Source organism: Xyrauchen texanus, chromosome 39 (genome assembly GCF_025860055.1).
Source record: "Xyrauchen texanus isolate HMW12.3.18 chromosome 39, RBS_HiC_50CHRs, whole genome shotgun sequence".
Classification (NCBI taxonomy): domain Eukaryota; kingdom Metazoa; phylum Chordata; class Actinopteri; order Cypriniformes; family Catostomidae; genus Xyrauchen; species Xyrauchen texanus.
Window position 1 is genome coordinate 24,419,074 of NC_068314.1, and position 15,071 is coordinate 24,434,144.

A 15,071-nucleotide genomic window follows, 5' to 3' on the forward strand; every position below is an offset into this window, starting at 1 on the left:
ACATTGATTTAATGAAAAGGGTGTAAGATGTTATTTATATTCAAAAATAATTGAATAATTCTACCACAGCTTATTCACAAGTGACTCTTTCAAAATTGTATTTATGCACATGCAACTCTTTAAAATTGTACTTATTGAAATGATAATGAAATAAAATATTAATGCCATCTTTGCAAAAGCATTTGCTTCTGATAGTAGTTCTTTCGGACATATTTATTTTTAATACATATTCTGATTTTATTGTGCACGATTCATAACTGCACGTTATTCCCAAAAAGGACAATTAGTATTATCTCGCTCCACCTGTGAAACGACTTAGGCTGGTAATGTTAACCAATTATAGCCAAACAGCTATTCATGCATTGTTTTAGGCTACTGTTGCATGTAACTGCCTTTCTAAACTCTTGCCATAATGTTAATCTAAAAAAGGTTATGGCAAAAAAATCGATATTTTTTATTTCATTATCATTTGAATAAGTACAAAAAGTCAAATCTGAAAAAGAAGCATTATCATTGGACTCTCATGGGTAAACTTGTTCTTCAGCGCCTCCATGTCTAAAAACCTCCTTAATAGTGGGTGCACGGGTGGGTTTTTTTTTTTTTTAGGAGTGCAGTAGTCCTCCTCAATCAACTGCTCCCTAGCATTCAGGACAGGTCTGACTCCATTATGGTACGGAGCAAGCACGTTTCACAATCCAATCAATTGTGTAAAATCCCATCCTAATTTTTTTCCTGGAATATTCAGTTTCACCCTGAAATGCCACATTACAGAAGTAAAATGGGCTGTTTCATGCTGACTTTAATGACTCTTAGTGTTTGAACCATCACAATTATAGAGACCTATTCACAAATCAAGAGAATAAAAAAACAGAAGTAATATCAAAATATACTTTATTTTGGACTCCAGATCTGATTCAAATGACAACAGATCAATGCAATGCAAGGGGGAAATTTTGCAACCCAAAACGTTTGACTGGGGAAATAAAGAGCAAGTGTGGGGACATCCGAGAATACATCGGACTCAGAGAGAGCAAAACTGAGGTCTTAGCTGTACACGCTCCAACCGACCTCTGATAGTTTGTTTGGGTTTTCTTTTTTTGCTTATTTCTTTACTCTTTTTTTTTTTTTTTTATAGCTACAAAGAAATAATTACAAAAGTTTTAAAAGAGTACAAAAAGAGTGCGGGCAGGCAGACACTGGGGCAAATACACACAGAGGACAGAGGGGGACTGAAACACCCTTCTGTTGTCAGACTGTAATAAATAGTGCTCAGATGTTTTTTTTAATCTACTTAAAAGTAGTCAGTTGTATACAAAATGCAAGGTTAAATGTCACATGATGTCCTAAAAATAACTTGAGGAAAAAAATAAAAAAACAGAGCAAACAAGCCTCTATCATTTGTGCACTCTTGGAGCCTTTGACTTATTCTGATTCCTCATTGGTTGAGGCACCAAAAAGTTTCATTGATGTCTTGACTTTGAGAAAACCAAAAGCACATTAATATGGACAAAGGACTCCAAATCAGAAATAGGACAGCTGTAAATGTCAAAGAGATTTTAAAAGGTGCCGCTTCATGTACTGCTGTCCTGATGCATGCGATACCTGTAAACGAACGCATGTCTCATTACATGCTAGAACGATCATATGACTGGATGTTACATCACATGATGTGCAAAGAATCCAGAATTACATTTTTAACAGTTTTAAGATTGATGAAACCGTAACATAGGAAAGCATTCTTGTCATTGGCGTTTTGAGTAATTTAGCTGTTTGTTGAATGTCCTTAATAACACAGACTTGTTTAAGCTTTGGGCTTTCCAATAAAGTTCAAAGATCATACAAAAAAAACGAAAACCATCCTGTGTAATGAGAAGGGAGTTTTGTTTTTTGACAGAGGTGATGGACAAAAAGCAAACTAGTTACAAAAGCAGAAACAAAACCACTTTTAACAAACTGAGAGTAAAACTGCCAAATATTTAAAAAGTATCATTCTTGATTTGCACACAAATATAACCGATACATCAAAAGAGAAACCCACTGCTGTATTCAAACAGGATAAAGAATGAAAATGTGTGAAAGGCCAATCACCTGATGGTTTGTTTAAAAATATTGCGAACCTGCATCTTCATGCATGTACGGTATTTGCATGCATGTCATACATGTTCCTGGGTCACAGTCTTGATTTGAGGCTAGATTGGAGAACTGTTTACCATTTAACATTGAATTTTAACTGATCTGGGAAACATCAAACAATTAAATACAGTCGTATGAGTAAACAGATTAATTTCCTTTAAATGTGTGCGCCTGTGTTCATTTTCTGGTTAATTCCGTACAATGTGCCTCTCTTTTAGTGTACAACGGGGTCAGGTTCAAATAACTAGTTAGATAACAGTTACACCATAGCATCAAAAACTGAAGAACAAGAAAAATATAAAACGTATTTTTTTTTCAATGTCCCCACACTGTTTGAAATCACCAAATTCCAGAACCAAAAAACTGTAAATAACTGTTTTTGTGTAAAATGGATGAAAACAAATACTCCTGGAATCATGCAGCTGTGACTTCAAATAAAAGAAATAAAATGTGTGGTGCGGGGATGAAAGAAAGAGAGGCAGGGAGAAAAAGAAAAAGTTGATATGTCTGCACACTGAGACGGGAACTACCAACAAAGATTAAAATCCTTTCATTCGTTTATTTTGATGAGATTGGTTTTGAAGAACAAATAGTAAAATATCTTCCAAATTTGGTACATACACCAGTCCTTGTGTCTTCTTCCTCCGTTAGATTACTTATTCCCACCTGTGTTCACTTACAAAAGTCATTTGAATGTCTCTGGTTGGAATCACATCCTCTCCGCTCTGTTGCGTCAGGGTGCTTGTTTTGTTTGTTTGTCTGTAGTGGCTGGCCATGGTTCACTAGGGACTGTAGCAGTTTGAGGGTCAGGGACAGTCATTTTGGCTATGTACACATTCATAGTCGGTCCATGGCTTCCAGCAAGCAATGCTATTTCCGCAGATCTAATACACAAACCTAAAAAGACAAATATATATATATATGATTCTCATTTTAACAGCAACAAGAAAATGAGCATATGTTTGTCCATTCGGGCTTCATAAATCTGCAAACTTACAGAGCCGTCTGACGCACTTGCTCCTACTTTGTCGCCAGCTGCGTTCCAGCAAACTTCAAAAATGCCCCCTGTTCCCCTGTAGCTATGGACTAAAGCACCAGTCTGTGGAAATGACACCAACATAAAGAGTTTAGTGGTTTCGCACTTAAGATTAAAAATGGTTTAGAGGCTTTTGCCTCCTTATTAGATATATTGATTCAGTGGAAAGAAACAAGAAAATATAGAGAAGAGAGCAAGCAAGTGATGTGTTCTTAAAACCAGGTGCTGCACCATTGATCCAAAAAGTAAAGCATTTTCATTGGATATTGTGCTTTTGCCTTGTATTAACAGTCAACCAAGCATAGCATTTCTTTTGTGATGTGGCAGACCAGTCTTACCTGTGTGTTCCAGATATGGACACACTTGTCAAAAGAGCCGCTGGCTAGATGCCGTCCGTCAGGACTGAAGGCCACACTATACACGGGCTCCTGGTGTTTGGTTAGCGTGTGGATACAGATGCCTCGATCTACGTCCCATAACCGAACAGTGGAGTCAAAAGAAGCACTAGAGGTGTAGAAGTACAAGATCAGATTTTGTAGCTTGTGGTTTTATTTAAAAGTATGCCCATTTATTAAATTACAGAATACAATTACTGACAACTGTAATGGATTTATGTTGTATTTGAAAACATGTTATAAATTAGGGACGTTCTGATATCGGTATTGGAACTGGGTCCAATACCATGCTCGTGTAGTTGTTGTCGTGCTTGTAAAACTACTCCAATACCAAAAAAACGATACCATATGAACGTCATTCCGTAAACATTCAGTGCACAAATTCAAATCACTTTATGTCCTAGTGTGATTATTTCATCGCAAAGGGTGCAATTTAATAAGATAAATATAGAGTTGGCACATACAGACTACATATTTATTTATGCAGTTTAATAATCACTTTTAAGTCACATAGCGACCTGCTTTTGAGAAGCTACCGTCATCACAACACAAAAACACTTCAAAATAAAAGTTCTGCCAAAATAAAAGCGCAATTTAGATGGAAAAAGTAAAATAGAAATATAATCCTGTGTATAGTTATGTCATATTCACTGTAATATAAGTACTACTACTCCTAATAATAAACTCTATAGTATTGTATTATATTTAAGCAATGTCTCATATCTGTGACGCTGTTATGCAGCAATTTATTTGCAAGAACAACTCAAATGTTGTATTGTGGATTGTACTGTGAGGTTCTGTAAAAAAAGTATTTCATTTAATAAAAATAATACAATATTTTGTTGAAAATTAATTGTTCTAGTTTCACTTGATTAAAGTTTTAATACATTTATTTAGAGACAATTTAGATGATAAAATTATATAAACTGTTGATATGGAATTCAGGGAGAGAAAAAAACAGATATCGTATCAATATTGGCACACACCGAAAAGGTAGTATCGTAGTACTCAATCTAAAAAAAATGGTATTGGGATATCCCTACTATAAATATTATAAACGTTATATAAATAACATTACATAAATTGTCCATTGAGATGGCTGTTGGAAGCTTTCTGAGTTGACACAAGGGGGAGTGCTAACACTTCTGTTATTATGACAAGTGGACATTTGCGATAACCTCAAAACGGCCAAATACTGGCTGATTGTTCACTCTGCTATATATATTAGTCTATTTGAGTCACAAAAGTGAAGTCATTAGTAGCTGTCCTTCAACATTCATACAAGCAACTAACAAAAAACAAAACAATGCTTTTTGCAAGCACTTAAAGCACTTGTTGATAATGACATGGATTGCATGGTGTTCAAGGACGGTACTCTACCTGGCCAGCATTAGATTGGCGTTGGGGTTGTTGGTTCCTGGACCTGTGGGGCTCCATTTGATAGTGTAGATTTCTTTGCTGTGAGCTTGCAAATCATGAACACAAGTGTCCTGTTTCATACTCCAGATCTAGAACATTTGAAGAGACAAAAGTTTAGACCACTGCAACAGTATTTTAGCATTTTCACATGCCAAAATGTGCCTCATGGGCTAACTTTGCTCTCAGTACTGCAAAACAAACTTTTTCACGTGTATAATGTGTAGCCAGCATGGATGCAACCCACTGATCGATAGATAACATGTGGCTTTTACCTTTAAAGTCATATCATCAGAACACGATGCCAGCAGGTTGCCTGTCGGATCCCATTTGATTGCATTAACTTCATTCTAAAGACAGGAAATACAGAAAGAAGGAGGTTAGAAGTTCATCTCATTGGCAGACTTGAGTTGCAGGAAACAGCGGGTAGAGTGGGACGAGCAGACAGTTCTTACTGTGTGTCCTTGGAATGTCTTAATGGGTCGGTCCTGGCCCAGTTTGCACACATGGATGCACATGTCTGTGCTACAGGAAGCAAACGTGTTGTTACTCTGCCAGTCCACGTCCAGAGCAGGTGCTGGAGTGAAAGAGAAAAATAAGATTTACTCATATGTCGCATGCAATGCAGAATTATTAATACAGATTTTCAGAACAGTGAATTGGTCACATTATCAGTGTAATGTCAGAAGAATGAAGTGGAATGTGCGTGAACCTGAATGAAACGGGAACTGCTGTTTGGCTTCTCCTGTGTGAGCATCCCAAATGATTGTTGTCTGTAAAAGAGGAGGCATATGAGACAAGGTAAACAGAAATGTATAAATGTAAAGTGTGAAAACTGAATTTTGACTCCAAAGTATCCTTATGTTTATGGTAGGTGTAGGGATGGACTTTAGGGGTTGGGACCAATAGGGTTAAGGGTGGGTGTAGGGGGTGGGCTTTAGGTATAAGGGCCAATCAGATAGCTGGAATTTCAAATCTGGTGAGCAGTCAAATTTCAGCACAACACTAGCAACTCATTATTGTAAAGCTCCTTGGATCATAAGCGTAAAACACCATCATGGGCATTGTTGCGTCTTTTGTAGCAGATGACAGCAGGCAGAGCACTAATACACTTTGTAGCATAAGGCACATACAGACTACATATTTAATTAAATAGCAGCTTTTAATTAAATACTGCTTTTCCGAAAGTGAGAATCTACCATCAAAAACACACAAACGGAAACGGCTTCACTCCAAAATAAATGCTTCTGCCAAAATCAAGCTCAATTTAGATGGAAAAAAGTAGGACTGAAATAGATCACTACTGTATAGTTATGTAATATTCACTGTAGGGCTGGGTGATAATGGCAAAAAAAATACATTGACATTTTATTTATTTTTTCAAACTCATGGAAGATGTGCAGCTGATCAGCACAGAAGCAGCATTAAGCAAAGCACTGGGAATCTTTTGGGGATTCAAAACAATGCACACTTAAAAAACATGGCTTCAGTCCCTCACCTTATCAACACCTGCGCTGAGGATAAAGTTTCCTTTTTTGTTCCATTTTAATGCAAATATTGGACCTTTATGTTGACCCAGAGTACTGGCCAGATTACCTGTGAAGAAACACAATTATCAGACTGCTGAACTGAAAAAGTGTGAAATGCATGTTTCAGAAGGTAAACAACTTGCTTACTTACCATCTTTAGTCCATATTCTTGCAAAGCCATCGTAAGAGCCTGTGGCTAATAGTGTACCTTCACTCTAAAATACAACAAATGAACAAGAGAAACAAGAAATATCAGTCTCGCATAATCCAGAGATGGATTATGTAGAACAGGATTGTTGCCAGAGTAGAACTCACGTTCCAGTCTAATGATGTGACATCTTTGTTGCTTGGTACATCTTGGCCACCTTCTCGTATGCAGTGCCTCAGGACAAGCTGTGTGGAGCTACTACTGCTGTTCTCACTCAGATTCCAGATCCGTGCTGTTGAGTCCCCAGACCTGCAGAGAGCCAGATAGAAAGAATTAAATAACACTGCATCCATTGATTTCCCTTTGTGTCCTCATCACTCAGCATGGATGAAAGTCTGAACAGATTCTGTGATTGAAAAAGAAAACAGCCAGAGGGGTGAGTGGACAGTAAACAACTGACCCAGAAGCAAGCAGGTCACTGACAGGGTTCCAGGCGCAGATGAAGACCTCTGACTCATGACCTCTCAGCACCATGGCTTTATTCTGAGGGATCTCCACATCCACATCCACCTCCATCATGTCTGCATGATTATCTGCACAGATAGAGAGCCGTGAGAACACATACCAGAGAGAAAGCAAATGACATCATAATTGAGTCTGGATGCAACAGCTTTTTGATATAAAGCCAAAATTTCAGAAGAGCTGCTATGAGCCTCAAAATTGTGCTGACCAATCAGAGCACTTATCTTGACTCCAAACCTAATCTTGAGCCTAAACATACAAATACACACTTAGACATGCTAAGGCTCTTGATATATAGCCACAGTTTCAGTAGAGCTGCTGTGAGCCTCATTATCATACTGAAAAATCTAAGCACTTATTCTTGATTCTAAACTTAACGTTGTTTACAATGTGAATCTAAACATTTAAATACACATTTTAGGTGGCGCTAACAAAACAAATGTGATGAACACAGAAAAACAAAACGTTCTAGCCTTGTTAGGTACGACATGAAAATCTAGACTCACTAGGTAAGGCGTGAGCACCGTTCTCTTCTCCGTTTGCGGTGTTCTCTCCATTTTTGGCATTAGCCTGCATGTTGGTGTTGGTTGTCGAGGGCGCTGCGGTGGCATGTTGCTGAGCCAGTTTGTCTCTGTAAGCCTGTTGCCGGGTCTGTACAACATCGGGCATCACTGCGTCGATCAAAGACAGAGACTCAATTGGCCGCCCATCGAACAGCGTGCCATCCTGTGGACAAGAGCCAATGTGTCAGCCATGGCAACCCAACAAAGTATTGTACAAAAGTTTAAAAAAAAACAATGTCCTTAAAGGCAAAAATGTAAATGCTTATGCATGAAAATATGCGTAATTATTAACTTATGTCTCGTTTAGATGGTTTCATGCTCTCTGCAGCCAAATTACACACAATGTGGTTGACACAAACCATGTTTATTCTATTTGCAAGTGAACTCATGTTTAATACAATCTGGGATTTTTGTTTTGTTCTGGGTTGTCAAGGATGAGTACGTCATACAAACTTGCCTAACCTGCCATCTGCCTAATTTCACCAGTTTCTACCAAGATACAGAATGTTGATGAGCCTATTTATTTTCCTATTCTAAAGATGAACATTTATCTAGATACTTGCATTTTATTTTCCACTGCTGTCCACAACCATTTAAGAACAAACCTGAGATCCATTTTCAGGTCACGACCCACTAATACAGATCAAAACAAAAACTTTCTACAAATACTGCCAGATTCTAGGTAGCACTAAAATGTAACTGCAGTATCTGCATTTCTTGTCTCATAAAGTAGGAATTTTCAAACTGTTTTATGCCAAGGACCCTCAAATCTGATCTCCTTACGAGGGAACCCATATCTTAAATATAAAGGCAGTTATATATAATGTATAAAGACCCATTTATACCGTGGAAGAAAAATAGTAAGTTTGATATTAAAAATAAAACATGTTTTGATAGTGTTCCCAAAGCAAAAAAATTGCTTCTATACACAAAAAAAGAATTTGATTTTAGCCTATTTTTAAGATTCAAACAATTCAATTTTACAACAAAATTCCATAAAAATTGTGTAATAGTGTAGTTTTCAAGAAAATTAAAGTAAAACAAAGTATTTAGTTTTTGGGGGGCCTGGGTAGCTCAGCGAGTATTGATGCTGACTAACACCCCTGGAGTCACAACTTCTAATCCAGGGTGTGCTGAGTGACTCCAGACAGGTCTCCTAAGCAACCAAATTGGCCCAGTTGCTAGTGAGGATCACATGGGGTAACCTCCTTGTGGTCACGATTAAGTTGTTCTCGCTCTCAATGGGGTGTGTGGTAAGTTGTGCTTGGATCACGGACAGTAGCATGAGCCTCCTTATGCTGCGAGTCTCTGCAGCATCATGCACAGAAAGCCACGTGATAAGATGCGTGGACTGATGGTCTCAGAAGTGGAGGCAACTTAGCCTTGTCCTCTACCACCCGGATTAAGGTGAGTAACTGCACCACTATGAGGACCTAGTAAGTAGTGGGAATTGGGCATTCCAAAATTGGGGAGAAAAGGGGATCATTTGTATTATTTATTTATTTTTATTTAAGAATACTTGATTCAATTGAATGGATTTTTTATCAAATTAAAATGCGGAATTCTTCATATATTTTTGGAGTGCATAGTCACTGCACTAAAACCAAAACAAACCCTTTCCACAAAACTATATAATGATGTGGTTTTTTTTCTTTAATAAAATAAATTGTATTGACAGCCATATACACTCACCTAAAGGATTATTAGGAACACCTGTTCAATTTCTCATTAATGCAATTATCTAATCAACCAATCACATGGCAGTTGCTTCAAAGCATTTAGGGATGTGTCCTGGTCAAGACAATCTCCTGAACTCCAAACTGAATGTCAGAATGGGAAAGAAAGGTGATTTAAGCAATTTTGAGCGTGGCATAGTTGTTGGTGCCAGACAGGCCGGTCTGAGTATTTCACAATCTGCTCAGTTACTGGGATTTTCAAGCACAACCATTTCTAGGGTTTACAAAGAATGGTGTGAAAAGGGAAAAACATCCAGTATGTGGCAGTCCTGTGGGCGAAAATGCCTTGTTGATGCTAGAGGTCAGAGGAGAATGGGCCGACTGATTCAAGCTGATAGAAGAGCAACTTTGCCTGAAATAACCACTCGTTACAACCGAGGTATGCAGCAAAGCATTTGTGAAGCCACAACACACACAACCTTGAGGCGGATGGGCTACAACAGCAGAAGACCCCACCGGGTACCACTCATCTCCACTACAAATAGGAAAAAGAGGCTACAATTTGCAAGAGCTCACCAAAATTGGACAGTTGAAGACTGGAAAAATGTTGCCTGGTCTGATGAGTCTCGATTTCTGTTGAGACATTCAGATGGTAGAGTCAGAATTTGGCGTAAACAGAATGAGAACATGGATCCATCATGCCTTGTTACCACTGTGCAGGCTGGTGGTGGTGGTGTAATGGTGTGGGGGATGTTTTCTTGGCATACTTTAGGCCCCTTAGTGCCAATTGGGCATCGTTTAAATGCCACGGCCTACCTGAGCATTGTTTCTGACCATGTCCATCCCTTTATGGCCACCATGTACCCATCCTCTGATGGCTACTTCCAGCAGGATAATGCACCATGTCACAAAGCTCGAATCATTTCAAATTGGTTTCTTGAACATGACAATGAGTTCACTGTACTAAAATGGCCCCCACAGTCACCAGATCTCAACCCAATAGAGCATCTTTGGGATGTGGTGGAACAGGAGCTTTGTGCCCTGGATGTGCATCCCACAAATCTCGATCAACTGCAAGATGCTATCCTATCAATATGGGCCAACATTTCTAAAGAATGCTTTCAGCACCTTGTTGAATCAATGCCACGTAGAATTAAGGCAGTTCTGAAGGCGAAAGGGGGTTAAACACAGTATTAGTATGGTGTTCCTAATAATCCTTTAGGTGAGTGTATATATATTTTATCTACTGATGTCCAACCAGAAAAAGCATAATGAATCTATTATAATATCAGATTCAGTAAATGTGTTTTTTTTATTTTTTTATTGTGTATTACTACTAATAAGAAGGTGTACTGTGTAATTGTTTTGACGTCGAAGTGGCTTTCATTGGTTGACACTGACATCTAGTGGCCAGGATGCTGCATCATTCAAACACAATGGTTTTCAGTTACCAATGACATTGTAGAAATTCATTATTCACAGTAAGGATTCATTTAATCCATTAATGAAATTGTCCAATAACAGGGCAGTTACTGAGATTAAGCAAGTATTATTCAGCTGGTCATGTGAGGCTAACATGGTTTCCCCCATGAGGCACCCCTGCTCCATGTAGAATAAAATAGCTTTTATAAGGTTACTGATATGACTGAACTCTCACATGATCTCACATAAGTGGTCATGATTTCATACATATGTTTAAAATTTACTATTCATTTATTTAGTAGTAAACCTTTAATATTAACTTTTAATACATATTGTCCTAACAGCTCTAAAAATACATATTGTAAAATATTTTTTTCCCCTCATTTTCCACAGACCCCCAAGCACCCCCTTATGGCCCCCAGTTTGAAAACCCCAGTCAAAAATGACAGTTGTACCCCTATTATCTTGACTCTAAATAATAATTAAATATGCAAATTTTGTTGTTAATTATCAAATCTTTTTAGATGTACATGAATCAATACAGGTTGCTTGCCATGCGAGTCGTGCTCTCACCTCATTGATGCTGACTTCAGCCTCCACGTACTGCAGGCCCTTTTGGATAATGGAGATCAGGGCAGCAGGGGGCACTAGGGCACCATTGATGTTGGACTGGCTGATGTGGCTCTCGATGCCGAATGTGAAAGCTGAGTGGGAAAACCCTGCCAGAGGGAATGATAAACACCTTAGTGTGACACATGCTGGAATCAACTTTCTCTCTAGCTCACGGCTACGGAGAGGGTTTCATGTGTGCTCCCTTAAACAACGCCCTGATGGGAATGATTGTAATGCCGGGGTACGGATTACAGCACAAAAAACACAAATTAAGACTGTAAAAGACAAGACTGTGGTATGTTCTGCAATTGTGTAGTTTAAAGGTATAGATTATCCATACATTTTAATTCTGTCATCTTTTACTCATGCTCCGAAAATGTATTAGGCAGAATGCTTGGGCCTCGCTCTCAATTTCATTCTTTTTTTCCATGCAATGAAAGTAAACGGTTACTGAGGATGCAAGTCCCTAACATTCTGCCTGATATCTCCTTTAAATGCTCAAAGTCAAGTTTGGAATAAATGAGGGTGAATAAATGATGACAGAATTCAATTTTTTTTTGTTTAACTGTTCCTTTAAGTAGCTGTTTGTAAAGTTGTCTTGAGGCCTTTTTAGGTGAGAAGCACCTACCTGACTCCTGCAGGTATCTATACACCAGGAAGTTGACCTCATCGCTGCTAATACTCATCTTCACACTTGCTTACACCATGAGGTCAGCACACAGGACACAAGCCTAAAAAAATAATAATATCAGAAAGTGGTCTCACAGAATGATACTTGAAAATGACAATGGAAGAGCAACGGATAATGCAAGGCTTTCTGGCATCCACTCAAGGGACTTTGAGAGTCATCTGGTGTATAAAATGCCTCTTTTACAGTGCAGAAACCAGAGTGTGCATTCTGCTGCCAGAGGTTACTAAGGGCCTCACTGCCCTGCATAACTGAATAACAAGTTGCAGTATGCAAAGTACCCATTACCCTGTGGTGGTGCTGTTGCATCAAAACCTCAGAGCAGGCACATGCATCTACCACTGAAAACGTTTTCATGAAGGGTACTACAAAATATTTCTTTGTAATATGTCTGACTCTCAGATTTATTATGACTGGTTTTAAGGATGTGCCAAAATGTCAGTTTACACTTACAGATGTGTTAATTTATTATCACAAAAATATTTTACAAGTATTTAAAACTTACCTGGATTTGACAGTTTGCAATTCTTGTTTGCTGCACCAGATTATTGCAAGGTTACACTGTTTACAAAGGTGTGCAATTTTTCCCTCTAACACAGTATTGTGATCCATACAATACAATGCATTTAGTTCAATGACATCTGGACATATTAGCTCACTTTCATTTTAAGTTTTCTTTTTTGAGTAATATTACACAGATGCTTTTTCTCCAAACAAGAACATCACAGAGCAGAAATACAATTTCAGTTCCACGTCAAAACACTGTGTAACCACTATCTGGCTAATTCTGAAAAGTGACCCTAGCAGCTGTAAACAGCTTTGGTTTCAACCATTCCAGATCACATCCTCATTCATACAGTGAAGTGAGCTGGAAAATGTTTCCCCATGGCAGAATAAAAGTGCTTGCCGCTTGCAGTCGCAGGATGTGGTTTGTTTGCAAGAAGGAAGGTTTTCAAGTCCTCCTTTTATTCTTGCTCAGACCGCCAGAGATATTCACTTCCGTTTCACAGTCGTTTTTGAGCAATGAGGTTTTGTTCTATTTCTAGAGGGTGCTGCTGTAGTGATGTAACCTATCTATCTCCTTACAAGGGGTGGGTAAAAATATTGTTTTTCCGATTAATCGCAACCTTCATTTGATTCTTAAATCCCAAAACCGATCTTTCACTCAGTGCGCAACATTCTACTTAAATGAGAGTAAATAATTTGCATTTGTAACCAAATGTCGTGCTATGCACCTACAGTGAATATATTTGGCAGGTAAATGTTTACATTTCACTCACCAGTAATTGTGTAGTTTAGTCGTGAAGTATTCAGCAGTGAGATCCTTTCACAGCATGTTGAGAGTAAAAAGTTGTTGAGACGAGATCCACGCAACCCATTAGTCATTGAATAATGTCTCTTAATACCATTTCTGTTCTTTACAGTCAGTTGTTCATCCAAAAAAAAAAAAAAAAAAATTGTTTTTAATTCTAATCATGCATCGTAAAAATCAGGTTAAGCCATTAAAGTCCTCTCTTGTTAACATGCGCTCATTTAAAAGGCGCGGTTTACAGCAATGCCGTTTTTTGTTAAAGAGACAATACCGGTTTTAGCACGATAAATATATAGCAAAAATAATATATTACATATTACAGTGAGGAAAATAAGTATTTGAACACCCTGCTATTTTGCAAGTTCTCCCACTTAGAAATCATGGAGGGGTCTGAAATTGTCATCGTATGTGCATGTCCACTGTGAGAGACATAATCTAAAAAAAAAAATCCAGAAATCACAATGTATGATTTTTTAACTATTTATTTGTATGATACAGCTGCAAATAAGTATTTGAACACCTGAGAAAATCAATGTTAATATTTGGTACAGTAGCCTTTGTTTGCAATTACAGAGGTCAAACGTTTCCTGTAGTTTTTCACCAGGTTTGCACACACTGCAGGAGGGATTTTGGCCCACTCCTCCACACAGATCTTCTCTAGATCAGTCAGGTTTCTGGGCTGTCGCTGAGAAACACGGAGTTTGAGCTTCCTCCAAAGATTCTCTATTGGGTTTAGGTCTGGAGACTGGCTAGGCCACGCCAGAACCTTGATATGCTTCTTACAGAGCCACTCCTTGGTTATCCTGGCTGTGTGCTTCGGGTCATTGTCATGTTGGAAGACCCAGCCTCGACCCATCTTCAATGCTCTAACTGAGGGAAGGAGGTTGTTCCCCAAAATCTCACAATACATGGCCCCGGTCATCCTCTCCTTAATACAGTGCAGTTGCCCTGTCCCATGTGCAGAAAAACACCCCCAAAGCATGATGCTACCACCCCCATGCTTCACAGTAGGGATGGTGTTCTTGGGATGGTACTCATCATTCTTCTTCCTCCAAACACGGTTAGTGGAATTATGACCAAAAAGTTCTATTTTGGTCTCATCTGACCACATGACTTTCTCCCATGACTCCTCTGGATCATCCAAATGGTCATTGGCAAACTTAAGACGGGCCTTGACATGTGCTGGTTTAAGCAGGGGAACCTTCCGTGCCATGCATGATTTTAAACCATGACGTCTTAGTGTATTACTAACAGTAACCTTGGAAACGGTGGTCCCAGCTCTTTTCAGGTCATAGACCAGCTCCTCCCCTGTAGTTCTGGGCTGATTTCTCACCTTTCTTAGGATCATTGAGACCACACGAGGTGAGATCTTGCATGGAGCCCCAGTCCGAGGGAGATTGACAGTCATGTTTAGCTTCTTCCATTTTCTAATGATTGCTCCAACAGTGGACCTTTTTTCACCAAGCTGCTTGGCAATTTCCCCGTAGCCCTTTCCAGCCTTGTGGAGGTGTACAATTTTGTCTCTAGTGTCTTTGGACAGCTCTTTGGTCTTGGCCATGTTAGTAGTTGGATTCTAACTGATTGTATGGGGTGGACAGGTGTCTTTATGCAACTAACGA

At 38.7% G+C, this 15,071-nt stretch overlaps 1 protein-coding gene across 1 annotated transcript in view; it reads right to left on the bottom strand.

Annotated features, from left to right (window-relative positions):
* Window positions 1–874: 874 nt before the first annotated feature.
* Window positions 875–15,071, bottom strand: part of LOC127632775 (F-box-like/WD repeat-containing protein TBL1XR1) — an 81,197-nt gene continuing 67,000 nt past the window's right edge. Inside the window, exons 4-17 of the mRNA XM_052111536.1 lie at window positions 12,081–12,183; window positions 11,414–11,559; window positions 7,686–7,905; window positions 7,118–7,250; window positions 6,825–6,966; window positions 6,661–6,724; window positions 6,479–6,576; window positions 5,693–5,753; window positions 5,436–5,557; window positions 5,256–5,330; window positions 4,945–5,072; window positions 3,508–3,673; window positions 3,131–3,232; window positions 875–3,030 (exon numbers count right to left, since the gene is read on the bottom strand). Of these exons, the coding sequence (XP_051967496.1) occupies window positions 3,004–3,030; window positions 3,131–3,232; window positions 3,508–3,673; window positions 4,945–5,072; window positions 5,256–5,330; window positions 5,436–5,557; window positions 5,693–5,753; window positions 6,479–6,576; window positions 6,661–6,724; window positions 6,825–6,966; window positions 7,118–7,250; window positions 7,686–7,905; window positions 11,414–11,559; window positions 12,081–12,138 (1,542 nt within the window). The 5' untranslated portion in view covers window positions 12,139–12,183 and the 3' untranslated portion in view covers window positions 875–3,003. The remainder of the gene's footprint in view (window positions 3,031–3,130; window positions 3,233–3,507; window positions 3,674–4,944; window positions 5,073–5,255; window positions 5,331–5,435; window positions 5,558–5,692; window positions 5,754–6,478; window positions 6,577–6,660; window positions 6,725–6,824; window positions 6,967–7,117; window positions 7,251–7,685; window positions 7,906–11,413; window positions 11,560–12,080; window positions 12,184–15,071) is intronic.